Genomic DNA, 23,175 nt, shown 5'->3' on the forward strand with positions numbered 1-23,175 from the left:
AGTAAGGAAAGTCATTTCTCAAGTTAATTTATAGTTTGATCCAATTCTCATAAAAATCTCAATGGGGTTTTTTCTAAGTTCACATAGGAATAAATCAGAAAGAATAGACAACTGCATTTTGCAAAGTGAAGGTGATTTTCCTGCCAGACTTTCAAACAAATTAAAAGCTGTAAAGGTATTGATGATGAATGGCATAGAATAGAAAGCCCAGGTACAGATACAGGCACATATGGAAATGTGTCACATGAACGTGGCAAAGCATTGGGAACTGGTAGCGAAGGTATAGATTTTCCTTTTTTAATGTGCTTGGGAAGTTGGCCAAGGGGGTAGTGGTGGGAAGGGCACCAGTTTGCCTTATTCCATATACCACAAAAAATTTCAGGAGGATTAAGATGCACATGTAAAAAATGCATCACTTTTTAAATAGCGGGACATGTGTAGCTGGTCAATGAGTGTGAATACCTTTCATGATATAAAGAAGCCGTGGACGTGTTTCACCGCCTCTGCTCACTGTGCTGAGCACTGATGAGTGTGCTCATGCTCTCCCCTCAGGAGCCCGCCCTGGAGTCTGCTGCGATGTTTTAGCGCCATGGAACACTCCACTGCCAGTGACCCACTGCCTCCAGCCGTACACGACAGTGCCTTGACCCCACAGCCATCGAACACTGTGTGGATTCCACCTGAGGAGAGGGCCTGGGGAGCCCCAGCGCACAGGGCTGTCCTGACCCCTCACCCAGAAAGCCGTCCCAACTTCAGCATTGCGGTCTCGCCCACTCTCTGCCTTAGGTTCCTAGGGGTGTCCAAGACAGGAAACCGAGACGACGGCTTCCAACGAGCAGAGCTCTGCATCCAAAAATGCATCATTTCCCTGTTGGCTTGGCTACTGTGTGTCGTCTGTAGAACCTCCCTCCCTCCATTCCTCCCTCCCTCCCTCTCTCTCTCTCTCTCTCTCCCCCCTCCCCATTCCTTCCTTCCTTCCTTCCTTCCTTCCTTCCTTCCTTCCTTCCTTCCTTCCTTCCTTCCTTTCTTTCTTTCTTTCTTTCTTTCTTTCTTTCTTTCTTTCTTTCTTTCTTTCTTCCTTTCTTTCTTTCTTTTCTTCCTTCCTTCCTTTTCTTTCTTTCTCTGTCTTTTTATTCCTTTGATTCAACTAGAATCACATATCAACAATTTGTCCAAAGAAAAATGGTTGGGGAGAGCGGACAGTGAAGGTAGGGAGATGAGTATTATTCAATTCATCATCAATTCTTATTAATCTCTTACAAGCATCTCTGGCCTGCAAATGCTAAGGGAAAAAGTGAAAATGCCCCTGTAGTGAGCACTAGGGACTGTCAAAATCGGCGAGGGCTCAACCATCAGGATGCAGGTCTCCCTTCAGCCTCCTCCTTCCTGCTAGGTCCCTAGCCCACCGAACCCCAAGTCATTCCCATCGCTTTGCGGTCACAGGCCACCGAATGAAAGCTCTGATTCACCCATGCCACACCCAGGTCCATCTGAAACAATGGCTCATTGTGAATTTAGTTTCTTCCTTGGACTTCCTGAGAGGTTCCCCACTCTGAAGTGGAGAGGCACTTGAGAAGGACCACCATTGGCTTAACTGTAGGGTGCTGTCCCGAGTGGACATGACGTGGTGAGCCATGACCGCATCTAAATGATGTTTAGGTCAATGCATCGCTGCAGGCTGTGGCCAAATGTGAAAATGTCATCCCCCCAAATTTACTTCCCAATAAATATTCAGCAAAAGTAGTAAAATGACCTTAAAGACATAAATGGTTAAGCAATAGCTAGAAAACTTATGGGTATGAAAAAAGCCAGGACAAACGGTGAATTGAATGGATAAAAGCATTGATACTAACTCCATGTTTCTGGTCTCAAATGCCTGACTATGCAGAGTGTAGAGTGAGTTTATAAAAGCAAATGGAACTGGAATTTCACTCAACTGATCATTTTGCTAATAGATTCAGACTCTGAGGAAGAAGGCAAAGATGGGAGGCAAGGGAATAATACAACTGATGTTTATTATTATTCTCATTTTCATCCATAGAGCAACCCTATTCAGTAGGTATCACCATTTTTCAGGTTTGAAACTGAGGGCCAGGGAGATTAATTTGCCAAAGTCACCCCTGCAAGCTCAGTATAATTAGAATGCCTCGCGAGAGCATCCTTCTGTGTTGTTTTCAACTTCTATGTTCTTTCGCTGCTGGGCACACTCCCAGACCAGACTTGCTGCTCTGAACCTTGTTGTGAGGCCTTCCTGGTGGGGTCCGCCTTCCAACAACACTTCTCGCTGATGCCGTGTGTGTATATCCAACAGAAATGGCGCCTTTGAAATAAAGTAGATCTTTGGCTTTTTGTTCTGTTGGCGTGAATCAAAGCAAACAAATGCAAATTTGAAAAACACAACGAAAAAAGATCGGAGTTCCAAATAGAACGTTTTCTTTAAGAGGCATGAAAAGCAACTATTGTTGTGTTACAGTGTTAAAATATTCAGTTTTCCTTGCCACAAAAAAAAAGTGTGTGCTGTGTAAGCCTTGCAAAAAAAACAAAAACAAAAAACGAAGAAGAAGCCTGCTCCATGGCATTTGAATTTTTATAAAGGTTTCCTTGTGCCAAATAAGTGCAAAGATTTAATTTACTATTAAAAACCATAAGCATATGTTATAGTTCCAGAAGAATTATTTTGTCATCAAGTGATTTTGATCTTCAGTGTCAATATTTCTATTTAGATTAATTTTTATAAATGAAAATATTTTACTGGTTTAAGAAAAGGAGGACATAGGACCATCTCTTTAATGACTTCTGAGAGATAAGCTTGCCTCCGTGTTGTATGCACTTTGCCAAGAATTACTGTCAGGGGAGACGATAAAGAAGTAAAAGTCATTTACGAAAATAACGTTTCTAGCTGTGTGATTTTTCTGGTTTGTGTTTGGTTTTCAGTTAGGGAAGGCTGGGAGAGAAGAGGAGCTAGGGAAAGAAGTCAGTGGCTAGTCGTCAGAGGGGCCAAGATTCAAGGCCACTGTTGCCCCTGCCCCAGAGTCCTTCCAGGGACCCCATTGACCTCTCCATGGCTTGTCCTCCTGAGAACAGAATTGCCTAGCAATCAACAATACGGAGTAGCCACCCGGGTAAGACCAGCCAAGCATCGGGGTGGGGGTGGGAGTGGCATGAGGGAGTGGGGGTGGGAGTGTGAGTGTGCCTCTTAGGGGACAATTTTGATTGTCACAACATGGAGGGGTCAGGGTGTGTGCCACTGGCACTTCATAGAGGCCAGGGATGGTACTGAACAACCTACAATGCACAGGACAGCCCCCACAGCAAAGAGTGTCCAACTCAAAACGCCAGCGGTGCCGAGGCCGAGACCTCAGGCTAGCCCCTGGAGGTAAGGCCGGACGCCGTGGAGACAACCCTGCCCATCTGTGGAGCTGAGCAGGAAGCAGGTCCGGGGACTCCCCCAGAGTCTTGCACAGTTCGGGGCAGTTGTGCCTCCTCTGAGCCTGGCCCATCCAGGACACTGAAGCCAGACACTGTCCCCTACCCTCCGCAAATAGGAATAGGACCCTCTGCTAATCGGAAATGCAGCCGTGAACGAACACACTAAAAGAAGCCACGCGCCTTCTCTGCCTGGTGGTCCAATGCAGCAGCAGCAGCCCTCAGAATCCCCTGCTAAAACACGGGTTCATGGGAGAAATCAGCCAGCCCCAGTCCTCGATCTCCCTTTCTGCTCTACCATTACTGTGCCCGGCACCAATGTGTTTGCTCACACTCATAACAAAAGCTCACATTTCAGTTGACAGGGCATTTCCGATGGGGGACGTGGGAAGGACAATATCAGGAGACCCCAAAACCCCTCCAGGCAGCATTTCCTGACCAAAACTCCTGATTTCTCCCTCCTCCCACACCACATCCCCATCCCCATAAAATTGCAAGACGGTGAAGAGGGCCCAGTACCCCCAAGTCACCTGAGCACTCAGCCTCCCCAACCTAGAAGCCCCAAGCCACGTGGTGAGCAACCAGGCTGCGTGGACAATCTGGCGTTCACGAGAATCGGTTCGTGAGCCAACAATTTGAGTGTCGAGAGATGGGCAGCTATACTCAAAAACTGCCGCTTTGCTTGCTTCCGGGTCCGTAACGACAAGATAATATTTTGACCTAAGAAATAAGTGCTTGGTTTTTCCATGACAAAAAAACCAAAAAACAAACAACAAAAAAACCATGACCAAGTATTCAAAGGATCGAGGCTGCCAGAAAAAACTAGACTTCACTCTTAGACTTCCCACTTAGCAGCTCTCTGGCCACGCACCTCATGTGTAAAATGGGGTCACAAATACCAAGGGTGTATAAACAAACATCGAGCTACTTGTAGCTTATGTAAATTATATTGTATTATTCCTGCTATTGCAGTTGTCCCAATTTTCCCCCATTTTCCCTCTTCCACCCAGCCCTCCCCCCACTCCCTCGGGCAACCCCACACGGTTGCTGCTTATTTTTGATGCTGCACAATTTCTATATGAAACTTTAGTTGCATTTTTTAGGAGGATATCTATCTCCACATGTGCCGGTGTTGATAGTTCACAAAGGGTCCTCTATTCATTGAGGGTTTTGATAAAACTTTCAAGCACAGGAGACATTTGGTTCCGTCCTTTAAAAATAACTTCTCCCGCAACAGCCGCTCTGTTTTCTCCCAGAAGTCTTCCCCCCACACAATTTGCATTTAACAGAACAGTTGGTTGCGTGAGCCTTCTGTCTCTGCAACCGAGTTATAATTACGATAAAGTGCAGGTAAGTAGAGTTGCATTTTAAAGAGATTTCAAAGGGCTGGAAAATGAGTATCCACTTTGAACATTGGAAACCTCAAAGAAGTTATTCAGAAGGATCCAGTCTGGTGGCACCAACTCCTAAAATACAGAAAACGATGTTTTACATCAAAGTCGTCACGTTTGATGAAGATGGAAGATCTGAGGCCGTGCTTCTCAAAGGTTAACGTGCCAACTCTGATTCAGCAGAGCCAGGAGGGGGCCGCTGGTGCTGCATTTGTGACAAGCTCCCAGGCCACCTGAGCAGCAGGGCTCAGTAGGGTCCCGCCGAGAGTCCCCCATGGGATTGAGGCCCAATTACCTACACTGGTGACCTGTTCACTGGTGCGTCCTTTGTGACTCTGCCTCCCTTCATTGTCTCACGTCCCCCCTCCCTCAGCATGTGCCCTGGGTTGCAGTCTGCTTCGGCCAGGGGACACCCGGGCTGGGAGGCCCCTGCAGGGCACGCACACGTTGCATATCTTTCTCCTGCTCTCACCTGAAAGCTTCTTGAAGAACAGGGTTCCCTTTGCCCCATGCAGAGCCTGGAACGGGCAGGTGGCTGAAACACACTGGCTCACCGGGGCCGCCCTGGTGGTCAGCTCTAGGCTGTGGCTGGGCCACGCAGGTGAGTGAACTGAAGACTGTGTGCAGTGGGGCAGCAGTCTCTCGTGGGGCCAGGGGTGAGCATCCCCCCAATATGGGAGGGTACAGGAGGCTTCCCAGTGCCAAGATGGAGGCGTAGGAGGCTCCCCCAAACCTCTACTTCACCCTTGCCCCACTTCTAAAGAGGGCGGGGCAAACCCAGGGGGCAGTGATTGGCCCAAGCACCTGCTCCCCAGAGTCCAGAAGCACAAGCTCCTGTATCCAGACGCCCACAACCTGTGGGCCCCGGTGGGGCACCGGCAACTCTGGCTTAGTTTAGCCAGGCCTCTTAAAACACGGTCTCTGGGCTGAGAAGGAGTTAACACAAGTTTTGGGGTGCCGTCACCCCTTCCTGCCATCACCGATAAGCCAGGAGAGACTGAGATGCTCACTCTTCCACTGACTTCTTTGCGCATAGCCTGTGCACCCAGCCATGAGCCTCTTCTCTGAATGGATCCTTCCCCTTCATCCTTTGCCCATAAAAGGCTGGAACCTAGAGAGCTCAAAGGTTAGAGCAGTATTCCCAAAGTGGGGTTCACACCACATGGGGTATAGAAGATAGGCAATTGGGAGCAGACCAAAGAAAATAGAAGACCTTTCATTTATACTGATGTTTTTTATCTGCAAGTAAGCTTTACCAATACTAAATATGTGGATAGATGAGATGTAAACAATTTATAAATGAATAGATATATCCTGGGGGGGCAGGGTCAAACGGTTCTTACTGATGGGAGGTGTGTCAAAATGTTGGGAGACCAGCTACCAGTTAGAAGACCTAGTAAGCTGCTGATGACTCAGATCCCCTCTCCAGCTAGGCCCACCCCCGCTCCACCAGGGCCGTGCTGACTCACTGCTGAAAGGGTGGTGAGCAGAAGAGGGGACGTGGCCCAGAGCACCCCCATCCACTGGCCAGGCCCTGTGATGAGTGTCGTTCCATCCCTTTAGGTCAAAGCTTTCTGTGGGTCTTGTCTGTCTGCCTTACTCTCCTCCCAGAACCAGAGGGGAAACGTCTATTTACCATCCAACTATCTTAACCGAAGTTCTAAACACATCAGGTCACTGTTGTCCAGCAACAGCCCCACGGGCTGCTTTGAGATGTGGAACTTCCCATTCGGGTTCCTTGCGGCTCTTTGAAGTGGACCAAAGTCACATCTCTCTGCTCATAGAGGTAAGAGCCATGTGGCATCGTGAGGCAGGTGAACCAGGTAACAGCCTCCTCCTCCTTTCATACCTGTAGGGCCCAAAGCCAGCCGGGCAGGGACGTCAGTTTACAATCCCAGCACCTGAGAACATTTGGGGAGTCCAGTTGTGCGGGAAAAGTGCACGGGAAAATCGTACTGAACGCCCGGCCCATCTGGCAGCTCTGAAGATCCGCTATGAGTCCAGGAGCGTCTGTGCCCTGCTGTACTCAGAGCAATTTGGGGAGTCTGCCCTCGGCACTTCCCACACAGCCTCAGCAAGTACTCGAGTCTCAGCCTTGGACTTGCTCAGGGAGGTTTGAGAAGACAGGACTAAGAGCCTGATGGCCTCAAGAGTCCCCTATGTAAACCTAATGACGAGGAGCAGCGCTGGCCCAGAGCCATGCTGTGCCACAAGCACGAGGTGTCAGGTGGCGAGGTGACAGGATGGGAAAGCCTGTAATTGCCGTCCTCGCTCACTGCGCAGTGTGGTAATTACTTAATTGAAAATGAAAGGGCTCCTGGCAGGCGCGGTGGCAGTCGGTGTTTCTGTTGCCCCGCTATCCGCCCCGTGCCCTCCCCCGTTTCCCGGCAATGACAATAGTTCGCCCTTCCAAGCCTGTCCTTTCCGATTTATTCTTTCCTACTATTTCATTCATTTCAAGGCAAACCCATTGGGAAGTCAGCAAAAGACACTTGAGAAAGGCCAGTCTTTAAAACAGGAGGCCAGACAAGTCTACTTCCCCCTGGGCAACACGGCCCCCGTGTGGTGAGTGCACCACCAAGAACAGAGCCCATGAATGAGCATTTCCACCCAGGTGGAACTTGGGTCTCTGGGGACCGCCCTGCTCATGAGTGGGTTCGTATCCATCTAGCAGAGCCGAGGCTCTCCTTTGTCTTTAAATGACAGTTACTGTCTTTTCCTCATCTAGAAGCAACTCTTCTTGGTGACCCAGGGCTGCTGAGATGCCAGCTGCCTAAGGTACAACAGCTCAGATGTCACTTGGCCAGATGTCAGCTTGGTGCCCATCAACTGCTGAGGTGTCTGATGACAAAGGAGTAAGTCACTTCTTCTTGATTTGGAGCAGTAAGGGTTCTGCTCTCCTGGCCTCCGCTCTGTCTTTGATTGCGTGCGAAAAGCAACGTCTTGGCTCCTGCCAAACAGACAGACCGGAACGTGGCAGGAGAGTCTGTTCCAGGTGCTGCAGAGCTAGGCTGTAGCCGTGTAGGAATTCTGAGCCACAGCTCCTGGCAGGGCCCCGTTTACCCTCTGTGGGTCACAAAGCATTAAAGCTAGGACCTTTCTCAGCTCTGCATCTTCCCACATTGTATTCAGCCTGCTAGAATGCCTCCCTCTGGCACTGAAAATCCCTACCCACCCTTTAGCAAGGCTCAGCCCAAACGTGACCTCCTCTCTGATGGCCCCGGGGCCCCTCCCCAGCCCAGGAGAATCCCAGTGTAACCCAGATCACTGGAGGTGGGAATAGGCTCCATGCCACTCAAAATCTGGGTTCAAATCTACGCCGTTTCTCACCCCTAATTCTATTTCCAGTTAGACTTAAAGCCTTTCCTCAAAGCCTGTGAATTTGTGCTTATGGAGATTGAAGGTTTCTGGTCCTTGTTTCTTGTTGCAGCCTCTATTTTGCACCCCATGAGCCAGACAGGAAATTCAAGCCCTTCCCCGTTTTCACTTAAAAGAGTGATAACAGGGAGAACAACCGACCACACCTAATAGTAGACCTCACTGAAAGGCTGAGGGGCAGGCAGGAGCTGGAGGAGGGCGGGGCGGGGGGGGGCTGGGGTGCACATAGCCTATCACCTAATAGCTGAAAAGCCCATTTAGACATTCCTGTTTCTCACAAGTCCTTCCAATCAGTAGGGGGCTCTAATGTTTTGGCCCCAATGAAAACTCAGGGCCCAGGTATCCCACTTTCTGGCCCAAAAACCTACCCAGAGACAGTTGTCCCCCCTGCAGACTGCTGGCACTCACTGCTAAGGTAGCCCTTCCTACCTAGTTGCATGGGTCATTTGTATACAGAGCCCTTGGCGTGGCCCCCATCACCCTCCCATCTGTCACAGACAGCACCGATGTGCACGGCTGGGTCAGCATGGCACCTTTGGTCTTTGATCCGTGATTATGGTAAGACACCACAAAGTTCAGGAGGGAAGTGACCTGAGCAGATTCGTTAGGTTTTTTAATCACTTTGATATTTTAATGTAAGGAATACATTGCAGTGGGGTGGAGAGATGGTGGGTAGACTAATGAGGAGATTTCCTGTAGAGCCCAGGAAAGAATGAAGACAGCTTAGATTAAAGCGGTGAGGAAGGAGAATTCTGATGAGTCCAGGACACATTTAGGAGGCAAAGAACAGGATTTGGGGATTGGCTGGATATGGGTAGCAAAAAAGATTTAGGTGGGAAGGATGCTGTCAGATCTCTGGCTGAAATAATAGAGGAAGCATTGGCCCTATTCCCTGAGCTGGGGGATGGTGAAGAATGACAAATTCCTTTCTGGATACATTCAGTTCAAAGATGTTGGCCAAGAGGAGAGGGGCAGGAGGCAGGAGGACCTGTGTCTGTAGCGATCAGGACTGGAGTTAGAGGTCTGAGGATTGTTGGGACAGGGATAGGACTGGAAGCTGTGCCCTTGGTGGACGTTGCCGAGTGAGCTTATAGAAGCAGATGAGGACCGAGAGTCCTGGCCCCGTGGAACTGCATCGGCAGAGGGAGGGCAGGCGGAAAGGCAGAAGGAGAGACTAGTGTCTGGGGAAACAAGGAAGTAAAGGAGGAAAAGAGTGAGTGGCTGGGGAGGGAGACCAGACACACACCTGAGGATGGTGTGTCCCACGTGCAGAAGGGTCCCGTCGGAGCTGGGCAGTCACGTTGCCCAGGGGCAGGCGGGAGGTGGCGGTGCGAGATCTGTACCAATATCTCAAACACACGTCTCTGGCTTGTCCCGCTCCCTGTCGTTGGAGTGCCTTGTTGTTCCCTTACTTTGCCTGCATGAGTCATCGGAGGGTTGGAAAAATCTGTTCCTGCTGCGAAAATTCTTGGATTCCCTTCGATCTTGAGAATCCATATTATACCTTGATGCTCCTCACCATGTGGGAGGGAGGGAGAATCAGAACACCCTGGGTGCTTTTTAAGAACATGCGCCACCCCATTCCCCTTCCAAAATCCTAACAGTCCACACCATCTTGTTCCCTAACCACCTCCCCACCCAGGCCCAAGGTAATGGTAAGACTGAAGGCAGGAGCTCACGGGTCGGGTCGGAGGCAGACTGAGACCAGCAGAAAGAACGGGGAGGAGGGAGGGGGAGGGGGAAGGTGCCCTGGGTTTCTCACCGGGGCTGCGGGCTCAGAGGCAGCACCACTAGCTGAAATGGTGGAATCCATACGGGAAATGCTAGTACTTTCTTTTGCTCTGAAGTTTGCTCAAATTTTTGTTTGAACTGATTTTGCAGTCTCCGCACTTTTTAATTAGCAACTCTGGAAGACATCTAAAAGGACCGTTCTGAATAACCAGCCCGGGTCATTTGTGGACCGGCTGTGCATCTCCACCACTGTTTGTGACTCAGCGTCCCGGCTGTGCGACAGGGTGACTGCGTTTGTAGCTCACAATCGATGATTTTACAACATCCTGGCTCGTGCGTGGAGACAAATCTCATTCCATCTGCGTTTTCCGCTAACGGTCAGTGATGTTCTGACAAGCTAATCACAGCAATTACACACAAAATAATGTATTTACTTTGAAAAGCCAGATTTGGTGTTTGTGATTGGGTAGTTTTGACACATACACAACTGTTTCTAAGAGGGCGAAGGTCTTTACTCTTTGTCATCTATTTAAATGAAAAACCACGTGAAATCCCTTTCTGCAGTTAGCATGAAAGATGCTATTGAGGATATTGTTTGTCATGTTGCCTGAGGTCCTTTATTTTTAGCTTTGGAATGATTCCCCAAGAGCAACGACATTGTCCTTCAAACTCACGCCCATCACTGAAAGCTCTGCAGATCCTCCTGTTTTGATTAAGGACCATTATATTAATAAAGAGGCCTTATACTCAAAGGGAACTAGGGTGAGCCGAAGTAAAGAACAGATTTTTTTATCTCATGCTTTATCACTATTTGTACACCTGAAACACTAATATAATATGGCAACTGTAATTAAAAATATTTTTTGAATGTTTTCTCACCCTCTGCTTGTCCTACTCATTTCTCAGAGATGCTTTTGATGCAGAATAACTTCCTATCTTCATATTTTTTAGCTCCAGGGGAAATTCTAATGCATTTCCTTTTTGCTGATAGCTTATTGCAACCAGTGTAACTCACCAGAAATGGTCTGAGACCCTTCTTGATCCCATGAAAACAGCTCCCTCCTTTCAGCTGTTCCCTCACGTGGACACCGTGATGCCACTAAATGCAACGTTGAAGACGCCAAGCTACCAGGCAGAACTGCCTGCTCCTAACCCAGCCTCTGGGAGGTGTACTTCCTTCCCTTGGCTTCTAAGACACCACTGTCCCCTGATTTTCCTCCTGCTTGAAAGGTCACATTGGCACCGTTTGAGTAGACAAGGAGCCAGCAAAAAGTTGGAAAAAGTGTGATCAATGACATGGAAAAGGGCCAAGCGAGAGTGATGTCATAGGAGCCAAGAGAAGAAAGGAGTAGTTCACTTGGTGCAATGCTGTGGAGAGGGTCGAGCAGGATAAAAATGGTGCAGTGGCATTGGGTGGGCAATTCAGAGGTCCAGAAAGCCTGGGCATGAATGGCCTTGGCATGGCAGTGGGCATGGGCGCCTGTTTGGAGGGCTGAGGAGCAGCGGGTCACCAGCAAGTGGACGGAGTGACGGACAACTCTTCAGAAGAGCAGAGGAATGGGTCCTGGCGAGAAAAGGGTATAAGACCAAGGGACTCTTTCCTTTTTGTCTTTTTAAGATGGAAGATTCTAGAGAATATTTGCATCCTGTTCGGACTAATACTGGGCGGAGAGAGAGAATATATAAATGCAAGGGAGAGAAGCAGAGCCTGGCAATGCCCTTGAGAAAGCAGAAAAGGAGATCAGGGATAATTCATCCATTTTAACAAGGAGGCGAACAGCAGAGGTACGGACGGAGGGAGGCCTGGGATTTGGTGTCCGGATGAGGTCTGTTCCACCTGATTTCTTCACTGTTCTCATTAAGGGTGAGCAAGGCCATCGGCTGCGAATGAGCACAGGGGAAGGCACTGGGGTTTGAGAGGAGAGCAGATGTATGAAACCATCGCTGTGGAAAGTGAGAAAAGGAGCAGCCTGGCAAGGGCAGCGAGGAGCGCGGGGCGGGCTGCCCGTCTGAGACTCGTGGTCCAGCACCGAAGATGAGGCGGGCTGAGCGCGGCGGCGGCAGCAGCAGCGCGTGGAAAGCACTCGGCTCTGACCCGGTACATGGTACCCGCTCAGTCAGTGAAAGCTGCTGCTGTTCGGCCACGTGAATCTTTCTTTGTTGTTTGCTTAGATGCGATACAACTCTGACCAAAAGAAAAGAAAAACAAAGAAACAAAATCCTGGTGAGGCTGTTTTACCAACATTGCAAATCCATTAAATACAGACAAGGCTCACTGTAAAGTGAGATTAAATTTCAGGTCAGGAAAATGTAGACCCCGCAGCCTAGAAACTGACACACATGAAGAGGACGACATCCGTCAAGTAAGATTTTAGGAAAACACGGCCAGAGGTCTGCCTCGCAAGGTGGCTGTTGCCAGAGCTCCGTGCAGCCCCCGCGACTGAGGGCAGGCAGGGGTGGCCGGGAATTACGTGCGATGAGGGGCAGACTGTGATGCGGAGGTACTGAGTACGTTTTTACATTCAGTATAGCCGGTGACTCAGTTCAAAGAGTGATAGAATCGATTAAGTAGCTTTCATATTAAAGTGAGCTAAGAAAAGACTTCAGGGAAGCTATAATTACACTGAAAATATCAGCATAAAAATCTGAGACTTGGAAAGGTCACTGGTCTATCCTTGAAATAAGAAGCAACACTCTCCTGCGTCAGCCCACTTCCAGAAACTGTAGGAGATAAAACAGCACGCAGCTTGAAGCCCCATGCTGTGGTCCTTGGCCCTGCTCCCCACCCCCTGGGAGAGAGGGTGAGGGGGTAGGGTGTTATCCTCGGAAAACAGAATCTATGGAAATCAATCTTTCCCCATCTTATTGAGAGGTCCAGAGAGCTGATGTCCTTTCACACGTCGACACACTAGGGGCCGGGGTGGGTCAGTCTCTTCACCACGCAGTAGAGTATCGTGTCTGTACCTGGACGCTCGGGCCTCAATGAGGTAGCACTACGCGGCTTCCCAAACGCCTATGATCAGTATCCCTTTCCACAGAGCTTTTCTGAAGTTAGCCGACTCATGACGGTTGATTCCTACCTTTCTTTCCTGCGCTGTCAAGGGGGCTGGTCTCCATCCCCCTCCTCGAGGGTCGCCAAGCCTCCACCCCCTCCCATGTGTCCCAAGGGCTCTCTGACCCTACCGTCCCCAAGGCACCTCCCAGGAGTGGTCTTGGTTGTGTCTATGTGTGCAGGCTCGGGGTGTGGGGGGCTCCTCAGCCCCTGGCTGGTGACTACTTCTCTCTGTTCCTGCAAAACGGCGAACCCTGAATTTCAATCCCTATGTATTGAATTCTGAATCTGCACTGCACTTACAGCGTACGCATAGGGATGATCCTGGCACTTCTGGGTTGATGTGTGCTTTTTGATATAATACTGACTGGACTTGTTAATATTTTAATCTATTCACAGACAATAAGAAACTCATTGCCACTTTTTTTGCATACTTTCTTTTTATTTTATTGAGATATAATTCAGACCGTACAATTCACCCATTTAAAGTGTAGAATTCAGTATCTTTTTGCATATTTATAGACCTGTGTGACCATCCCCATAATTAATTTCAGGCTATTCGCATCACACCCCAATGAGAAACTCATTAGCAGGAACTATGCATTTCCCCTCAAACACACCCCCAGCCCTGGGCGACCACTAACTTACCTTCTGTCTCCATAGAGGGGCCAATTCTGGACAATTCAAGTAAGTGGAATCATACAACATGTGGCCCTTTGTGACTGGCTTCTTTCACTTAGCATGTTTTCAAAGTGCGGCCATGTTACAGCATGCATCATCCCGTCTGTAGCTAAGTAACATTCCACTGTAGGGACACACCAAACGTTTATTCATTCATCGGTCAGCGGGCACATGGGTGGTCTCTGCTTTTTGGCTATTTAGCTCTTCGGCCTAGACTCCTAAGCACTGCACCACAAATGCGCCCTTGGCTCCCGGTATGGTCAAAGCGCACACTCAACCATAAGCCACCACTCCCACAGGACAGGTGTGAGGAACACGAATAAAAAAGAATAGAAAGTGAGACACACCTACATGCATGACCTGTGAACGTGCAGGAGACTTGTCCGCTAGTACACGTGGCTGATCTAGTGTCCCAAGAGCACAGACAGCGTCCCAGACTACAGAAAGGAACTGATTAGTCGTTGAGCGAGGCGATCCACCACGGCCCCTGAGGACGCCTGCGTGTCCTTACGGGTTTGGCCAAGACCCCAAGAGACTGCTTTCTACTCCATTTTTCAGGGTTGTGCTTGCAGGGAGCGGTCTGGAGGGATGAGGTGCGCATCTGCCCCCAGGCAAACTCATCGCCGCTCATTATACAAGGGATAGATTCCCCAAGCACAGGGTCCCTCTCCTGGAATGCTGCCCCCTGCATGGGTAGGTGTCCACCTCGGCCCACCTGTGTGGCCTCCTGGGACTCAGGGGCCAGAGCAACCAGCATGAACATGGAGCTCTGGCTCTTGCTTTTGCAGTGAGTAATAAAGTCTTTTTCTCTAACCCTGGAGGCTCATGTCTTCTATCAGCATCCATGAAACGGTGAAGGCTGATGTGTTAGTTTGCAAGTAGGGAAACATCTCAGACCCCTCACAGTTCTTGACAACAAGAGGGCAGGGTGAAAGGGGAGAAATAGGAATGCATCTCTGCCTCTAGAACCTTCCTTGAGACAGAAGTTGAGGGTCATGGCCACGTAGCCACACCCCCTCCTAATCATGATCCCCACTTGAGAGTTATCGCCACAGTGGACCTTCCTTAGATTTCCTGGGTGAATTCCACTAAGTCTTCAACTTCCCAGATCCCTGAAATTGTCTTATCTTCATATTTGCTTTACGATGACATGTTGGCTTGGCTTCACTCTCCTTTAAGATTTATAAGCACCCAGAAAATTAAAAAAGAGATACCGACTCCTTCATCCATGGACACTTTTTGTGTCTTCAACGTCAGACTCTGCAGGTACTTCACAGTGTGCTCGCGGTCATCAGTACGCTGGTTGTCACCGTCACTATTTTAAATTAAGTGCTTACACACACAGAGCCTATCGCCCCTTCTCCCGAGTCTTCCTGCACTACGGTAACGGAGTGTAAAGCACATGAGACTAGGCAGCAGCCTCCGCTACGCCTTTCTCTTTTGTAGGTGTTCTGATCCATTCTGCGGAAACCGACTCAGTCATCACCGTTTTAGATAGATAGTAGCGACTGAGTTACACCCATTCTGTGCAAGTTGTTAAATCCTTTGGGAACATGGTTGCAGCCAGGAAATGCAACTTTAAACACAGTTATATAAGCCTCCTTCAAAGATGAGATGGGAGAAGTACTAGTTGTAATGCTCGGTGTGTGACTAAGACTCTTGTTCTTTGTGTTTTCTCTTTGTATTTGGTCTCATTGGCTGGTCAGTTGGGAAAGGTGATTCCCAATCTCACTTGGAGGCGGTGAGAAGACCCTAGAGCCCCTTTCCAGGGGGGCGTGTGTTTGGGAAGGAACGGAGTAGGGTGGGAGGGGAGCCTTCCTTATGAGAGTAAATGCAGATGCCGCCTCCAAGCACGAGGCAAAGACTGTTTTTGCCCATCAGTGGGTTACCACTTTCCTCCCGTCAGATGTGTGAGCTACAAAGGGCTTACTGCAGGGCGCACCCCCAGGAGACAAGGCTGCCTGGACTGCTTTTCTATTGAAGGCCGTGAGCCTTGCGACAGGCTGTGCGGAAGTGCCCTTAGCCTCACAGTCTAGCACAGCTCTTCAGGAGATTGTAGGGCCTGGAGGAAAAGCCTTGTGGTGATAACCACTTACTTTAACTAGAACTTTCCTTCTTCCTATTGTTTCCTCACCAACCAGGACAGAGTTAGGTACACCACTCTATCAGATGGAATTAGACACATGAGACATTGATTGGGGGAAAGACCACTGAGGAAAAGAGGAAGGAAGGAGCCAGAGGAGGGGACCTGTGAAGGAGAAAGGGAAGAACGGTGCAGTAAGAAGATTCTTAGGCTTCAGCGCCAGTTTGAGATGGTCCAGCCAGGCCAGTGGAGGGGCCTTGAGGAACGTGGCCCATCCGAGGGTCCCACATCTCCCAAGAGCAGGCCTGCCTTGGGATCCTCGCTGCACTCAGTTGTTGGCTGAGCGTAGCCGGTGGGAAGCGTGGCCTCCGTGGTGCTGAATTCCCAGTGCCGCAGCTGGGGCCGCTGGCCAGTGATGCTCAGTGAAGCAGGAAATCCACACAGCACATCATCACGTGCCCGCCACAACGGGCGACCTGTGGGTGGAGGGGGACCCGAGGTCCTAACCTGAGAGCATGTCCTCATCAGTAGCAGTACAGGAAACAGCTGCATAAAGCCCACCCTTGTCCTCCCGGGAGGCACACTGCTGGGATGCTGCCCAATACATCACAGTGTCCCCTTTATGAGGCCCAAGGAAAAGACCTCCTGTGCTTCGGGGCCAGGCCAAGACATGCCTCCCACACACCTGGCATGCTCTCGGCCTGGAGACACATGGACTTGCTAGCTGACTTCTCTTTCTCTTAACCATTAGGACAGTAAGAGCCAGTTTGGGGGTCTATCTCTAGCTCTGGGGCTTTTATTTTTCAACTATTCTACTTTTTAAAAAAATCTCCCCTGATTCCTTTTGTCAACGCTACTGTTCTCAGCTAGTAATCTGAACTCTCTTCGGAAATAAGGCAGAAAATCATTACCTTAAACTAGCCTGGTACCATGCAGAACTAAAAATACTAGGTTTTAAATACTTTCATTTATTCCTTTTATAACTTTACATGTAGATCAAATCTTTTTGCTTTAATCCAGTGCTTGTTTAACAGAAACAGCACGCGGGCCACCTGTAATTTTAAATATTCTAGTAGCCCTATTTTAAAAAGTAAAAAAGAAACAGGTGAAACCGAGAGTTTGAGTCTTGGAAAGGTCAGTGCGGACTTCCTACTTGGAGGGTCTCCTGGTGTGGACCAGATACCCCGCAAGTCCCCAGGGGCCAGAGAGCCAGGAAAGCTTTTAAGATAACACTCACAATGGTGTCTAACCTGTAGTCGCAACTGGGTTTGACTGAAGACTTCTGAGCCCCTGGGGGTTTCTGATGTAAACACCAGGTGTAAGACAGGAGCGATTCTATTCAATCTGGATATTCTTCACCTAGCGTCTGCAGGTCCTTGGTCCACTGAGGAATTGCGGAAGGGAGGAGGGAGGTTTGACAGAATTCCCAAAACCGGATAGGAGAAAAGATTATACCTAAATGTTCACTAACTTCTAAGCAAAGCATAGCATTTCCTTCCTTAGGAATGCTGGCGACATCACAGTAGTGTTAGAAGGACCTGTCCCTTTGCCCCAATAAGGCAGATATTTTCGTATTTCTGATGTTTCAGACATCTCAACGAATCTTTTATCACCTTTTGAAATTCTAGTAATTAGTCCTGCTGCTATATCTTGTTAACTAATGCATAGCGAAGAAACAATACTATGTGAACAACGTATTGTTTTTAATTTCAATGTAATGGGTTTCCTTTGTAACCCCTGATGTTTTATTTCATGCACATTCCGAGAAGCATATTCCGAGAAGGGGTCCGTCGGGGTGAGCCCACTCCCAAAGGTGCAGGTGTGTTTTTCTGGTACCTGAGTCTACGTCGATTAACCATTTGCTGAGCTCACCTTCAGTTTCTATAAGGCACCTATCCTGTCCGAGGTTCTGCGTTGACAGGCTGGTTTTCTGGAATGTTCGGTGGCCGCATCCCTGGCCCCCACTGGATGCCAGGCCCCTGGTGGAGGTGGGTGGTGGTTCTGAAGCGAGGTCCCAGACCCATCACCTGGGAGCCTGCTAGATTTGCAAATTCTCGGGTCCCACCCCAGCCCTGTGGAAACAGAAACGCTGGGTCGATTCACCTGTTTTATCAAGCCTTCCAGGCGATGCACGCAGTTGTTTCAAAAACCACCGCGCTAGGGAACTGGAAGGCGGCCCAGCCCTGCGGGGAAGGGTCCCGCCTCGAACCTCGGTGGGGACAAACCGGGATCCTGCAACGCAGGGGAGGGGAGGCTGGGATTTCGGCGCAGAGGTGCTGAGGGGCCGCCATCGAGTCGCAAGCCGAGGGCTAGGGGGCTTGTGGCGCCCCTGCACCCCGATTTTACTTCCATTGCCTCGGCCTCTAGAGTGACTGATGGAGATGATCCCCCAGCACCCACCCGTCGGCGCCACCGCTCTGCGGGGACAGAACCGGAGAGCCCGCGAGCGCGCAGAAGACAACCCAGCCTCGCAGGTTTCGGTGCGCTGGCTTTGCACCCAGCGGGGCCGTTCGGGTCTGCGGGCGAGCGCCGGACCGCGAACTCCCTGCTGGGAATCGCGGTCCCGCAAGCCCACCCGCCCCAGGCTTTGCGAGAGCCGCGGCCTCTGGGAAACTACAAGTCCCAGGGTTCCTGGCGCGGGGCGAGCACGTGGGCGGGGCGGTGGGCTCATCCAAATAGTCTCCACGGCCATTTTGTAGGAGAAGCCGCAGCGCCGCCTCTTCTCTCGCGTCTCCGCGCCCGTCCCCGCCGCCTCTGCCTCCGCCTCCTCCTGGCTGCCGCCGCCGCCGCCGCCGCCGCATCCCAGCCCCGGGGCGAAGCGTTTCCTTACTTTCGTTTTCTCGCCACTGCAGCCTCTGGACACGGCGATCCGGGCGGGCCCCGCAGGAATTTTATCCCCTCACCGGCCTCACACTAGTATCGCATGTCCACTATCCAGAACCTCCAATCTTTCGGTAAGATCGGGTCGCCGCCGCCGCGCCCTCCTTCCCCCGCGCGCCCGGCCGTCCGTGCCCGCCCTCGCCGCCGCACTGCCCTGACCGCCGCTCCGAGCCCCCCCACCCCGCCTGACTGCCCTCCCCGTACCCCGAGTGGGGCTTTGTCTCGGCGCCCAGAAAATGGCGACTGGCCCCCTGGCGACCCCCTCCCCGAGGACGGCCGGCTGACCCCGGCCCCTGCACCCGGAGCCCCGGCCGGGGCCCGGCTCCCGCCCGGCCGCTGCCCCTTGACGTCTCCGCGACCCTGCTGCTCGGCCGGGCGACGCCGGCCGCGGGCTGGGGGTCGGCAGCCGTTGGTGGTCGCGGCTGGTTCCGAGCAGGTGCGGGGGGCAGGTAGTAAAATGTGCGGACGCAGACCTCGGAACTGCCACGGGGTCCAGTTTCTCAACTTGCGTAGTCATTTGTGAAATTACATCCCTTGATGCACATACATCTGCACACACGTGTATTCGTATGTGTCTTTTTTGGTCGCCGTTACTTTCTGCTCGGCACCTTTACAGTGAAATGATTGGCGTAGTTGGACGTTTCTGGTGTTACCACAGTGTAACCGAGATGACGCACATTTTTATAGTGGCTACAAAATTAAGGTAGTAAAATTGCGTTTTATTAGGGGACGGTGTTCAACGGTTACATTGTCTGTGTGTAACGTTTTTCTGTGCAGGTATCGACGGACGTGCCTGTTTTAAATTGTTCTCTTTTTGTGAGAGTACCTTGGAGGTTTTATTTATGCCCCACCTCCCCCCATCCCCACCCGCAAACAGAGCAGAGGCCCTGGAAACTTCTCGGAGGACTGTCTAGGCTGTAGTGCACCGTGGACCTGGGAATTACTCACTAAAAGATACTTTCTGCGTTTGATTTTTTTTTTTTTTTTTTGTATCCCTTCGCAGACCCCTTTGCTGATGCAACTAAGGGTGACGACTTACTCCCGGCAGGGACTGAGGATTACATTCATATAAGAATCCAGCAACGCAACGGCAGGAAGACACTGACCACTGTGCAGGGCATTGCAGATGATTATGACAAAAAGAAACTTGTGAAGGCTTTCAAAAAGGTACAGGTGTTGGGAAGAAGAGCGGAAAATAGAGTCCCCGGTGCGCACCTCTGAACCGGGTGACGGTTCCTACGCGGCGTGTGGGGCGGGGGGGAATGACGGGTCCCCAGAAAGCCGCGTTCATCCTCGTAATTAACAGATATTTATGTCTGGTCTCCCGTCTTAAAATAAGACGCATGAGCCTTCAAATCACATGTGAAATCATTCAGTTCTTGGCGTTCCAAGCACAGTCGTTGCCTTTCTGTGACCTGCTGGTTCGTTTCAGATTAACTTGGGAAGGTCGGGCGGAGGGGAGGCAAACTTGTTACTTAAACGTGATCGAGCCGCCGAGTAGTTACTGATGTCAGTCTCCGGGTGGGAGTCAGAGCTCAGTGTGTGTGACTCAGTCGTGTTGAACGTTCACGCCCTTCTCCAGAAATTCGCCTGTAATGGTACTGTGATCGAACATCCCGAGTACGGGGAGGTGATTCAGCTTCAGGGTGACCAAAGGAAAAACATCTGCCAGTTCCTGTTGGAGGTGAGCGACTGCGCGGTCGTTAGACCGACCCAGCTGTCCGGTGTCTGCCGGGGCGTCTTCTGGCACGGGTGGAATCGTTACCGCAGTTAATGCCACACAGAAAGGAAAACGCTGCAGTGAGCTTTCAACCATGGTCCTTTTTGACGGCCCCTGCGTGTTTTCTAGGGGCGAGCTCACACTCCCTCAAAGGGGGAGCGCTAACGCAGGCTTTGTTTTGCAGGTTGGCATTGTCAAGGAGGAACAGCTCAAGGTTCACGGGTTCTAAAATGACCCTAAACACGTGGAGGGTTTCCTGAGTAATTTTGCCGAGTCCAGTCTGGCTGCCTTGTGAAATGATGCTCTGCAGGAAATGGACTTTTCCTTTATTTAACCAGTCCCACTCCCACTCCCCTCCGCGTGGCGACAGACGGCGCGGGGCCTGCAGGCCCGCGACACACAGGAAGCCCGCCGTGAGATGGTAGCGGAGCCCCGCGCTCATCTTAACATGTTTCCAATGGAAAATACTTTGTTCTGGGTGTCTATTTGTTTATTGTTCGGTTCATTACTTTTCACTTGATGAAATTTTTGTTGTATTAAACCATGTATGTTGCAGCTTAACAATAAAAAAGTCTATGAATTCTACTGTGATCAGTTAGGCTCCCAAATCTACGCAAGTAAGTTGCCCGTGGATTCTCTCTTTCACGGTGGGCGTTCTCATCCTGTAGGTGCCTTTCTAACGAGCTTTGCTCCTGTTGAACCCACAGTTAGAACAAGACACTGTTGTGTGTAGCTCGTGTTCCGCGTTCTCCAATGGAGGAACAGCCCTGGCCGGTGGCTCCGTTGGTTGGAGCATCATCCAGAACACCAAAAGCTTGCGGCTTCGATCCCCAGGCAGGGCGCATGTGGGAGACAACCGACATGTTTCTATCCCTGTCCCCCTTCTCTCTAAAATTAATAAACACTCTCTGATGAGGATTTTTTAAAAAATGTAGAAACGAGTATAAACTCAACCAGGGCAAAGAACCTAAGAGGATACAGTGTTAAGTTTTTTATAAAATAATGTGAAGTAAGGCTTAAGTATTAGCACATAGAACTCTTACGTGTTGGTGGTTCAGCTGCAGTGTTGCCACCGTAGGTATTCCTGAGTGCCAGGTAACGTAGTGGGCTTCTAACATGCATGAGTCTTAGGCACCGCCCTGCAAGCGTGGGCGATAGTAACACCACCTCGTAGCTGGAAAACACGGGGCTTCAGGTTCACGTCCCTTGAGCGCCAGAAAGTGACAGCTGGGCTGCTGGCCAGAAAAGCTATGTTCTTCCGCTGCATCAGGGTTTTGCTGTGTTTCCCCAGAGGAAGTGAAAGCCGAGTGTGAGAGCACACGGGGGCAGGGGGGGCGGGACGAATGGTACGATTTTGCATTTCGTGATCCGGAGATTTCTGCAGCCCATCTTGAGTTTCAAACTTCCGCTTTTCATTGGAGCCGCCATTATTTGCCCGGTTACACGAGTTATGTTGCTGAAACCACTGGACAAGACAAATGCATCCACAGTACACACTCCAGCTTAATGCAGTAGAATAGCCATGGTGTAGAAAGGTCTGTCGCTTGGGTCACTGCGTCTGTACCCGCTGGCCCTGGCCCCTCTCGAGGATTCTGCTTTTGGGAAAAGAAAGCCAGCCCCCGAGAGACTTCCCTCCTAAAGACACTTGAGGAATAGGTTTCGTTACCTTCCACCCCATCCTACCCCCAGTCCAGAGAGATGGGACTACTATGTGAGTACACCAAGTAGCAGTTTGGTAAGCTCGTGTCTGAAAACCACTCACGTACCTTGACTAGAAGGACAAGAGGTTGGGGAGAGTTTTCCAATTCACTGAGAAATCCTCGCTGCAGCGTTTTGTGATGGTTCCACTTCCAGTGGAAGCAGGTTGTGAAAATGATACAGCAGGAAGTTCCATGAACCTGCAATTGAAGTGTCTTCATCCACCCAGCTGTCTGTCAAGATGCGTACCGAGCAAAGGGGCTGGAGCAGCCAGGGAGGCCTCGTGGCAGGAAGGGTAAGACCCCTCACCTAGGCCCCCACAGGTGAGCCCTGGGTCGACCCTCCGCGTGTCGGGCTCCTCCCAGTGGATGGGCTCCAAAGCCTTGGGCTGAACGATTTTGTGAGGAAACCCTCTGCTTAGCCTGGAGGCCAGTCCCAATCTTAGAGCAAGAACAGGTTAGGTGCCCTTTCCTTTCTCGTCTCTGAGCAATGCAATGAAAATAAAAGACAATCCAGAACATGGATTTCTGCAGTTTTACTGAAACAAGTCAGGAGAAAGGAGGAGCAGCACCGTTCTTGTGGGGAAGCTGCCGGGGAGCCTCAGAGCCACCAAAGAGCGCGGGGAGCAGGGCTAGCGGCCAATGCCGCCAGCTTCAGGGGTAAAGGGACTGGACAGCATGTGTGATGGGAGGGAAACTAGATTTAACCAGTGCAGCAGAAATACCTGCCCAAATTGGGCATCTCCCTGTGCCTCCTGGGCGGGAAGATCTCGATCTGCACTTTCTTTAGGGATCTGTACTGTCAGGCTGCAGATGAGGAACACCAAGTAAGGACAAGATTTGTCCCTGAGCTTCTAGACGCGGCAGGAGTGTTGGCAAAGCCATCAGGAAATTGATGTTCCAGGCACAGCCTAGTAAAAAGTGTGACTAGCGAGGGTGTCCTGTGTCCACCGATCCTGGCCCCCGAGGAGGAGGCCAGCCTGGGGAAGCAGCCTGCTCTGCCTGCTCAGAAATTGGTGTAGTAGCTGTTCCCGGGACCATCCTGGGAATGGATGGGACATGATCAGGTGGGAGGAATAGTTCTAGTCCCAATCAGAAAGGCAGATAACCGAAGTGGCTTGAGGAACACAGAACGG

At 50.6% G+C, this 23,175-nt stretch overlaps 2 protein-coding genes and 1 long non-coding RNA gene across 9 annotated transcripts in view; 2 read left to right on the forward strand and 1 right to left on the reverse strand.

The window, feature by feature from the left end:
* MYRIP (myosin VIIA and Rab interacting protein) overlaps positions 1 to 951 on the forward strand; it is a 198,812-nt gene extending 197,861 nt beyond the window's left edge. For all 7 annotated transcript variants that reach the window (XM_045200150.3, XM_053930477.2, XM_045200151.3 and 4 more), the window contains one exon: positions 553 to 951. In XM_045200150.3, the coding sequence (XP_045056085.2) occupies positions 553 to 585 (33 nt within the window). In that variant the 3' untranslated portion in view covers positions 586 to 951. The remainder of the gene's footprint in view (positions 1 to 552) is intronic.
* Positions 952 to 17,428: 16,477 nt separating this feature from the next.
* On the reverse strand, positions 17,429 to 18,328 carry LOC128781545 (uncharacterized). Its single transcript, XR_008427559.1, has 2 exons — positions 18,143 to 18,328; positions 17,429 to 17,814 (listed from the first exon to the last, which is right to left on the reverse strand). It is a non-coding gene; the product is annotated as an uncharacterized lncRNA (long non-coding RNA).
* A 94-nt stretch (positions 18,329 to 18,422) lies between these two features.
* Positions 18,423 to 20,927, forward strand: EIF1B (eukaryotic translation initiation factor 1B). Its single transcript, XM_024566020.3, has 4 exons — positions 18,423 to 18,696; positions 19,626 to 19,789; positions 20,205 to 20,306; positions 20,527 to 20,927. Exons 1-4 carry the CDS (start codon positions 18,666 to 18,668, stop codon positions 20,569 to 20,571), a joined length of 342 nt encoding a protein of 113 aa, XP_024421788.1. The 5' UTR covers positions 18,423 to 18,665; the 3' UTR covers positions 20,572 to 20,927.
* The last annotated feature ends 2,248 nt before the right edge of the window (positions 20,928 to 23,175 follow it).

This window comes from Desmodus rotundus, chromosome 8, assembly GCF_022682495.2.
Source record: "Desmodus rotundus isolate HL8 chromosome 8, HLdesRot8A.1, whole genome shotgun sequence".
NCBI classification, from domain to species: Eukaryota; Metazoa; Chordata; class Mammalia; order Chiroptera; family Phyllostomidae; genus Desmodus; species Desmodus rotundus.